The 9381-nt window shown below is 50.1% G+C and overlaps 1 protein-coding gene across 2 annotated transcripts; it reads left to right on the forward strand.

Annotated features, from left to right (window-relative positions):
- The first annotated feature begins 1507 nt into the window (after positions 1–1507).
- On the forward strand, positions 1508–6117 carry LOC129678646 (left-right determination factor 2). Of its 2 annotated transcripts, XM_055609513.1 has the most exons (5): positions 1508–1757; positions 2672–2714; positions 2817–2918; positions 3137–3382; positions 5378–6117. In XM_055609513.1, exons 1-5 carry the CDS (start codon positions 1508–1510, stop codon positions 5739–5741), a joined length of 1005 nt encoding a protein of 334 aa, XP_055465488.1. In that variant the 3' UTR covers positions 5742–6117. The 2 variants fall into 2 exon arrangements, with proteins under 2 accessions (XP_055465488.1, XP_055465487.1); XM_055609512.1 differs by having other exon boundaries at positions 2672–2918.
- The last annotated feature ends 3264 nt before the right edge of the window (positions 6118–9381 follow it).

Here is a 9381-nt window from a genome sequence, read left to right on the forward strand (position 1 = left end):
GGCCGGGCACATACGAGCACTCAAGCAAAGTTCTGCTGCTGCTGCAGGCATGCATGCATATAGGCATGCATGCATGCATGCATGTATTATGTATTTATTTTGAGACAGGGTTTTGTATATCCCAGGGTTACCTGGAACTGAATATCTGGCTGAGGATGACCTGGAACTTCTGATCCTCCCGCCCCCGCCTCCCAAGTGCTGTTCTGCGTATTGAGCCCAGGGCTTCACATACATTAGTCATGCTGAGCTACACCCCCAGGTGCCACAGGAAAGCCAGTGCTGAGAAGGCAGCTTTCCAGGGGCTGACAATGGAAGCAAATTCTTCTCTAGCATTTTGTAAGGTCCGGACCTTGTGTCCATTCACTTTTCCTTCATGCCAACCCTATGAAACAGATGGTGTCACTGTCCCTTCTTCTTTAGATGAGAAAAACAAGGCGCCGACAATGTAAGTCCTAGAAGGCCAAGCACCTACTAAACCTCGAGGCCCAGCTGTCCTGACGTGGGAGAAGTGGGGGCAGTCAGGTGCCTGACCTGTGGCTGTGGACTGAGCACGCCTCTGGACAGATCTGGCCTCTGTGTTGAAGGTTTCTGCCCCTAATTCTGTAACCATGGGCAAGGTGGAAGCCTGAGTTCTCGTGTTCTGAGCCCAGTGGGTGACTCCTCCCAGAAGGAATTGCTGTCTGAAGGGGAGCATTTTGTGACCCTTGGAGAGCAAACATGGCAGGCTTTACATTATACCTGAAGCTGTGCTACTAAGATGTCTAATTGCATCACCTGTCTTTCTCTGACCTGGTGGGTTGGGGTGGAATAAGGACCGTGATGAACCTTGATGGACCTGTGGGGTAACTGAAGGATAGAGTTCCTTTGACTCCAAGATAACTGTGAAAGTGACCGGACCCAGTGGGTCCCTCTTTTCTCCTCCACAGACAAACTTAGACCTAGACTGGCCTCCGGGAGAAGTCTTCAAGAGTCTTAAACAGGTCCAGCACAGTGGTGCTCACTTTCAGTTTTAGCATTCAGGGGATAAAGGGAGGAGAACTGTCAAAAGTCTGAGAGTGTCTGTCCAGCCAGGGCTACACAGGTAACACAGTATATATACGTTTATTAAGAATCAGGAGACTTCAACAGCTGGTGAAAGTGACTCTCTCTTTCCCAGGAATTCTCTTTCCCACAAAACAGAACTGCCACACTGTCAGGGAACTCCAACAGGCGTGAACAGTCTTATAGAGCGCCAGTGGCCCCACAGCCAGAAACCCTGGCCCGAGTGTCTTCCAGACAGCTCTTTGTACCCTTTCTAGACAGCCCCTCCTCGGGACTCAGGGGCTTGTCTGGTGCTGAGCTCCCAGGAGGTCCCAGGGGTGTGACCTTTCTTGTCCTCTCTCCCTGCCCCCAACCCCAGCTATAAAGAAGGCCAGCACGGGCCCAGCCTGCCTGCGGCAGAACATCGAGGCCCCAAGAGCTTTCCAGGGGCACACACATCCACGCACAGGTTTCTTCCGGGCCTACTATGCTGCCGCTGTGGCTCTGCTGGGTGCTCTGGCTGCTGCCCCTGGCTGGCCCTGGGGCAGCCGTGATGGAGGAGCAGGTCTTGGGCCGTCTACTGCAGCAGCTGCAGCTCAGCCAGGCCCCCACCCTGGACAGGGTGGACGTGGAAGGGATGGCCATCCCCAACCACGTGAGGTCCCAGTACGTGGCCCTGCTGCATCGGAGTCACGCTGACCGCTCCCGAGGCAAGAGGTTCAGCCAGAACTTTCGAGGTGAGCCCTCCTGCTGTCCCTGGTCGCTGGAGAGGGCAGATGGACCATGCCCACTCTGGTGATGCCAGTGGACGTGTGTGTGTGTGTGTGTGTGTGTGTGTGTGTGTGTGTGTGGCCTTGGGGGATAGCTGGGCCTAGACCCCAGGCTCTGACGGTACGCTGAGCACTCTCAAGATCAGGAGGAGGTAGATCAGGCGAGGCCCACACCCAGAGAAGAGGAGACCAGGGGAAAGCAGAATCACAAGCTATGGCTAGGTGTAGCATGGACCCAGCTACTCTGGAGACAGAAGTGTGACTTCTGGCCTTACCATGTAGGACCATGAGGGACTGTATCTTTGAACGCTGAGATGAGTTACTGGTTGAAGCTACTTTGGGTTAAAAACAAACAAACAAGCTTGGCACGGTGGCACACACCTGTGATCCCAGCACTCAAGGAGGCAGAGGCTGGCGGATCTTTGTGAGTTCAAGGCCAACATGGTCTATAAAGTTAGTCCAGGACGCCAGGGCTATACAGAGAAACCTTGTCCAGCAGATAAACAAAACAAAACAAAACCCAGAGAACAGAGGTAGCCAGCTGATGAGATGTTGGGTAGCCTCTCCCTGAAGGCTGAGATCAGTCCTCAAGATACCACCAAACTCGAGGCCAGGCACCTTTGAGGACCCCACTCTCTACCGCATCATTAGTTCTGGGTCCCAGAGCTCTTTGTGTTTGGTTGGGGAGGTTTAGAGAGTAAGTTCTCCCTGGATTTTTTAAGTAACTGGCTTTGCTAGCTTACTCCCGAGCTTACTCCCTCCACAGTGGCCCTGCCAATCTAGAGGGCTAATGGTTCCCGTGGGAGGCCCGGCTGACTCTGTCCACGTCCACAGAGGTGGTGGGCAGTGGGAGGCCCGGCTGACTCTGTCCACGTCCACAGAGGTGGCGGGCAGGTTCCTGGTGTCGGAGACCTCCACGCATTTGCTAGTGTTCGGCATGGAGCGGCGGCTGCCGCCTAACAGCGAGCTGGTGCAGGCCGTGCTGCGGCTGTTCCAGGAGCCGGTCCCCAGAACTGCCCTCCGGAGGCACGAGAGGCTGTCCCCATACAGTGCCCGAGCTCGGGTCACCATCGAGTGGCTGAGAGTCCGCGAGGACGGCTCCAACCGCACCGCCCTCATCGACTCCAGGTACAGCCTGCAGCAGTGCGTGTGTGTGTGTGTGTGTGTGTGTGTGTGCGCGTGCGTGTATGTGTGTGTGTGTGTTGGGGGGCGGGGCGGGGTCGGGAGCTCGGCCCTGCTGGGGGAGGGGAGCCCCGGCCGGCAGGGGTGGGGACAGGGCGGGACAGCCTCCAGGGGCCACTGGCAGCCTGCCAGCCGCCTCCCCTGACGCCCGGGCTGTGTCTCAGGCTGGTGTCCGTCCACGAGAGCGGCTGGAAGGCCTTCGACGTGACGGAGGCCGTGAACTTCTGGCAGCAGCTGAGCCGGCCGAGGCAGCCGCTGCTGCTGCAGGTGTCGGTGCAGCGGGAGCACCTGGGCCCGGGGACCTGGAGCGCGCACAAGCTGGTCCGCTTCGCAGAGCAGGGGCCGCCGGGCGGCGAGGGGCGGGGCGAGCCGCAGCTGGAGCTGCACACGCTGGACCTCAAGGACTACGGGTAGGCTGGAAGTCACGTGGCTGGGGATACGCTAGACTGGGTCATCCTCCCCCTCCCAACCCCCGGGTTTTTGGACCAGCTTAGGAGCGGACTGTGCAGGCTGCTCCAGGAGATGAGCCATTTCTAGAGGTGCGTTTAGAAATTTAACTTCAAGCCGGGCGGTGGTGGCACACGCCTTTAGGCCCAGGACTCAGGAGGCAGAGGCAGGAGGATCTCGGAGTTCGAGGCCAGCCAGGACAATAGAGGGAAACCCTGTCTCAAAACTACAAAACCAACCAACCAACCAACCAAACAAACAAACAAAAAAACGAACCCTTAAGCCGGGTGTGGTGGCACACGCTTGTAATTCTAGCACTTAGGGAGGCAGAGGCAGGCAGATCTCGGTGAGTTTGAGGCCAGCCTGGTTTATAAAGCGAGGCTACACAGCCAAGGCTACACAGAGAAACCCTGTCTCAAACAAACAAGAACAACAACAACAACAAAAAACCCAAACAAAACCGTTTTATTAAGCATGTACTTTAAACATTTGTGTTTGTTACTATTGTGTGGCGTGTGGAGCTGTGAGCATGGGAAAATCAAAGGCCAACTTTGTAGAGTTCGTTCTGCTCTCTCACTTTCATGTGGCTTCCAGGTTCCAATCCAACTCAGGGCATCAGTTTTGCAAGGCCAGCGCTGTACCTGCTGAGCTCTCTTGCCGGCCCTGCACACCTGTATATACTTCTGTTGTTGTTGTTGTTTAAAACTACTTTTTTTTTTTTTTAACAATTTCATACTTGCATACAATGTGTCTTGATCATAGTATCCCAACTCCCCACCCCCTCCTTCTGATGAGTATATAATGTGAGTGGGGGGGGCTAGGAGGATGTGTGGGTGTGTGGGTATGTGGCCTGTGTGTGTGGTGTGTATGTGGTTATGTAGTGTGTGTGTGTATATGGTGTGTGTGTGCATGCAGTAGTCAAAAGATAACCTTTAACATGGTCCAGGAGCCTCACAAGTCTTCAGCTTACATCCTGTTTGAGAGAGGGGCAGCTGGTTACTTGATATCTAGCTTGTGTGTGAGCTTCTCCTTTCCCCACTTTCTGTTTTCCTGTAGCAGCACAGAGATCATGCCTTGTGTGGGCACCGGGGATTTGAACCTGGGCTGCTCTCAGACTTATGCAGCCAGCACTTTCCCCACTGAGCAAAGTCCAGCTCTTGTTTGGCATTTTGAGGCAAGGGTTTCCTGCAGCTTGGGCTGCTCTTGATTCCCTGCATACCTCAGGACGACCAGAAACTAATTATCTTCCTACCTTCACCTCCTTAGTGCTGGGATTACAGGCATGCCTCACTATGCCCAGCAGTGAGTACTTTAAAAAAAAAAAAACCTTTTCCATATTCTTGTTGTTTAGTTAGTTAGTTTGTTTTGAGACAGCTTCAGCTGGCCTGGAATTCTCTATGTAGGTAAGTCTGGCCTCAAATTTACAGATCAGCCTGCCTGTCTTTCTTGAGTCCTGGGGCGTTAAAGGCATGCACCACCATGCTCAGCCTTATTAGGTATTACAAGGAACCAAGTGATGGCCTGAAGCTTATAGGAGGGCGTGTAGAGGTCGTATGCAAAGGCCATGTGACCAACATCCGTCACCCATGGATACTGGGCCCTGAGGCCAAGTGGGGAGTCATGAAGCTAGGTTCTATCTAGCTCTGCTTTTCACTGGTCCTCAACACCAAGTTCTCTGCCACGTCACTGAGCACAAGACTGGAATGTCCTCCATGATTTCTCTAAGGACGGAATGGAAGTATCACCTGAGATAACACATAGGACACCCTTAGCCGGGTCCTGGCATGCTAAGACCCTTAGTGAGCAGTGGCTGGCTTTCTGTTCTAGATGTTTCTGTGTCCATTCTTCATCCTTCACACGTTCTCTTCGACTACCTTAAGAAAGGGAGGCTGAGTCTCCCTCCTAGGTGCTCCTGACCTCAGCCCTGTCAGGTGACCTTTGATCTCTCACCCCCACAGAGCTCAAGGCAATTGTGACCCTGAGGCCCCGGTGACTGAAGGCACTCGATGCTGTCGTCAGGAGATGTACCTGGACCTGCAGGGGTTGAAGTGGGCCGAGAACTGGATCCTAGAACCCCCAGGTTTCCTGACTTACGAGTGTGTGGGCAGCTGCCTGCAGCCACCGGAGTCCCTGACCACGAGGTGGCCGTTTCTGGGGCCGAGGCAGTGCATTGCCTCCGAGATGACCTCCCTGCCCATGATTGTCAGCATCAAGGAGGGAGGCAGGACTAGGCCTCAGGTAGTCAGCCTGCCCAACATGAGGGTGCAGAAGTGCAGCTGTGCCTCGGATGGGGCGCTCATTCCCAGGGGGATAGATCTGTAGTCCCTATGTACCCACTGTTTTCATACCTTGTAAGCTACCTTGTCCTAACTCGGTGCCCACGTTTTCTCTTTGCCCTACAGTCTCCCGAGCATGGCTTCCTTGTCCACCCCCTCGCCTAAGCACTTACATGAGTAACTAATGTCACTCCACTAGCACACCCTGGCCCACTTAGCATGAGACACGGCTAAGCAGTGAACAGGTTCCCAGCTGAGTCTGTTTCCTGGCCAGTTCTCAATCGTGGAACAAAACCCTATGGCGAGAACAGGGGAAATCAAAGCTAATTTACTCTATCACATGGTGATGTTTAAATTCATTTAAACAAAACAACGCAAACAGGAAGATCCCAGTGAGCCCTAGATTGGAGGGTATCTGGAAAAAGAACCCCACAAATACACATTTTAGACGTTTTTTTTTTTTTTTATATTTTTGAGACGGGGTGCCAGTATATAGCCCAGGATGGTCTCAAACTCAAAAGTAGATCTGCCTCTGCTTCCCAAGTGCTGAGTTAAAGCCACTGACTCTTAACAGCACACTGAGCAGGGATGGGTGAACAGCTATACTCTGGATCAACGGTCAGGAAACCAAAGGTTTAGCTTCCGGAACTGAGCATAGGCAGGGGTCTTGAGGCAACGCACAAGCCCGTGAGCTACTCTGTTCACCTAAAAATAGGAGCCATGGGCTTCAGCTGTACGCTTCATCGCTCCGGCGAACAGACAGCCCTTAGCATTCTGCACTATTTCAGAGTCAGCGTGACTGGAGACTGGGTGTGTTCGGTATCTCCCCTGTCTTAGAGAACTACCATGAGAAAGTGTGTGTATTAACATGATGCTTTTTTTTTAAAAATATGTTTAGCAAAAAACCAAGGAAACATAATCTGAAGACACAAAATTAAAGTGATGTTTCACTCTTTGTCTCTGAGTCGGTTCTCGTTCCTTTCACTGGAAGGGAAGGATGGGATGACAGCAGCATGATTAGAGGATGGGGGATAAGCAAAGACTCCCCATTTTGGAAGCTTGAAGACTGCAGTAACCAAGGTTAAATTCCCCACACAACTCTCATTCAAAAATATTATTTTGAGGGGGCTGAGAGATGGCTCAGTGGTTAAGAGCATTGTCTACTCTTCCAAAGGACTTGGGTTCAATTCCCAGCACCCACATGGCAGCTCACAACTGTCTGTAACTTCAGTTCCAGGGGATCTGATACCCTCAAGCCAACCAATGCACATAAAGTGAAATTAAATAAAATTTAAATATATACTATTTTGAACAGATTCATAAGCTTTTTCTTTAGGAAGTGGTTTGAACCCTGCAGTGGAGACGTGGTGAAGTTGTATGGCAAGCAAGCATTTGTCAAGCTAGGCTAGGCAAAAGCCTGTGTACGCCGCGTGTATGGCTTAATCTGCGTAACCAAAGCCAGGTGTGGTGACCCACACCTTTAATCCCAGCACTCAGGAGACAGAGGCGGGTGAATCTCTGAGTCTGAGGATAGCCTGGTCTACAAAGCAAGTTCCAGGACAGCCAGGGCTGTTATGAAGAGAAAACCCTGTTTCAAAAAACTTAAAAATATAAAATAAGGAATAAGAAATCTTTGTAACTAGTGCCCAGAGACTAGTCCTTTGAGTCTAAGCACTGAATACCCTTCCATAAGATCCAGGTTCCATTCCCGACACCCAGATGGCAGCTCACAATTGTCTGCTACTCAATTTCCACAGGACCTAACATGGTCTTCTGGCTTCTGTGGTGCACTGATATATATTACCTGAACACATCAATAAAAGCAATTTTTAAAGTCATTCTTTCCACAGTTGGACATTGAAAACAGCAGAATTCTTGTTAAGAGCCAGGACAGAGTATAGATAAAATAATAAACTTTTCCGATCTGGTGTTTTTGGTGCCTTTTGTGCCATCTCTAGTGCTTTAACACTAGGTGGCGCTCTGAACCCGAGTTTGCAAACCAACTCGGCTGTGGTTGCTGGTGAGTAAAGCTGAACTCTTCCGGTCTGTGCGTTTACTTGTTTGATATAAACAAACATGTCTACGAGAAAAATCACAAAACTGTATTTCTTGAGGGAAGGAAACAAGTAGAGGCAGTAAACCAAACTCCAATTAGAAGTGGGACTTTTTTATTTTCAATTTTGTATTTGTATAGTTTTGTTGTGTTTTTATTTTTTATTTTTTTCTGTACAGCCTAGGCTGACCCTGAACATTTGATTTTCCTGCTTCAGACTTTTTTCCTTTTGACTCAGCCTCTTGCAGGTTGAGATTTACAAGTGTGCACAGTCACTACACGTGGCTAGAAATTAGATGTAATTATTATTTTTTTTTTCACTTGCAAAAATGAAATAAACTAGAGTTAGGGGTTGTAGCTCAGTGATCACTGACCTAGCAAACACAAAGCCCCGAATTTTATTTCTCGACAATAACGTAACAGCCAAGCACAGTGGTACAATAATAAAATAATGCAGGGCAGTGGTGGTGCACATCTTTAATCCCAGCACTCGGGAGGCAAAGGCAGACAGATGTCTGAGTTCAAGGCCAGCTTATTCTACGGAGCAATTTTGGGGACGGCCATGGCTGAAAAACAGAAAAATCCTGTCTCAAAAAAACACAATAAAATAGAATAAAAACAAGTAAAGCCAGCTGGGGGTGGAGGTGGGGCTCATTGGGCAAAGGTGTCTGCCTCCAAGCTGAGGCCCCAAGTCCCTTCCCTGGAATGCACGGTGGGAGGAGAGAATCAGCTCTCAAAGGTGTCATGTGACCTCCACACAGGTGCCACGCTCCTGAGTGCTCAGACACACAACAACAAATAAAAACAACTAATGAAAAAAGGAGTGTGAAGGGAGGGAAGGAGGAAACTGGAAGGCAGGGAGAGCTCTGACCATTTTCACACTAAATCTGGTCATGTTCAAGGAGAGGTACTTCGTACGTTTTTACATATGGTTAGAGGTCCGTCCTTTTGCCGAGCTCTCTCTGTCTGTAATAAAGATCACAATTTGACAAGAGGTGATTCTGGAGAAAGCTGTACTAGGCTCTAATGCTGTAACTCTGGGGAGGTGGAAGGACCTAGGAAGGCAGCTGGAAGACTGTGATTGGTTGACCACACCAGACTTTGTATACCCCACTTCTGAGTGGTGGGACCACGCTCAGTACCAACCTGACAAAGGGGAGACAGGAAAGCAAAAGTAACCTTGGAAACAAACAGGGAAACAAAATTTGACCACTCTAGCAATTTATTTATTTTTTAACTTAATATATATATATATATGAGTCAGGGTTTCTGTGTGTAGCCCTCACCATCCTGGAACTCACTCTATAGACCAGATTGGCCTCAAACTCAGATCTGCTTGTACCTGCCTCCTGAGTGCTAGGAATAAACGAATGTGACACCACTGTGGCCCAGCCTACTCTAGTATAGACTTAGCCATACTACACATAGTTGGTTTGTATAACATGGTTACAGAATCCAAAGAAAAAGTTTCATCAGTTTTGTCTGTAAAATTGTTGTCTATTTTAGTCTGCTCTGTGTATGAAATAGTGCTGTCAAATACGTTTTATTTGTTTGTCTGTTTGTTTGTTTGAGACAGGGTCCCAAGGCAGGCCTTAAACTCAACAAATAGCCCAGGGTGCCCTTGAACTTGTGA

The sequence above is a fragment of the Psammomys obesus genome, unplaced genomic scaffold (assembly GCF_907164565.1).
Source record: "Psammomys obesus unplaced genomic scaffold, mPsaObe1.curated_primary_1811, whole genome shotgun sequence".
In the NCBI taxonomy this organism is placed as follows: domain Eukaryota; kingdom Metazoa; phylum Chordata; class Mammalia; order Rodentia; family Muridae; genus Psammomys; species Psammomys obesus.

Excerpts from the sequence above, each read along its gene's own strand:
- LOC129678646 (XM_055609512.1), top strand. The coding sequence starts at position 1,508 with ATGCTGCCGCTGTGGCTCTGCTGGGTGCTCTGGCTGCTGCCCCTGGCT. Across the intron at positions 1,758-2,671 it reads GTTCAGCCAGAACTTTCGAG|AGGTGGCGGGCAGGTTCCTG; the intron begins GTGAGCCCTCCT and ends CCACGTCCACAG. Across the intron at positions 3,383-5,377 it reads CTGGACCTCAAGGACTACGG|AGCTCAAGGCAATTGTGACC; the intron begins GTAGGCTGGAAG and ends TCACCCCCACAG.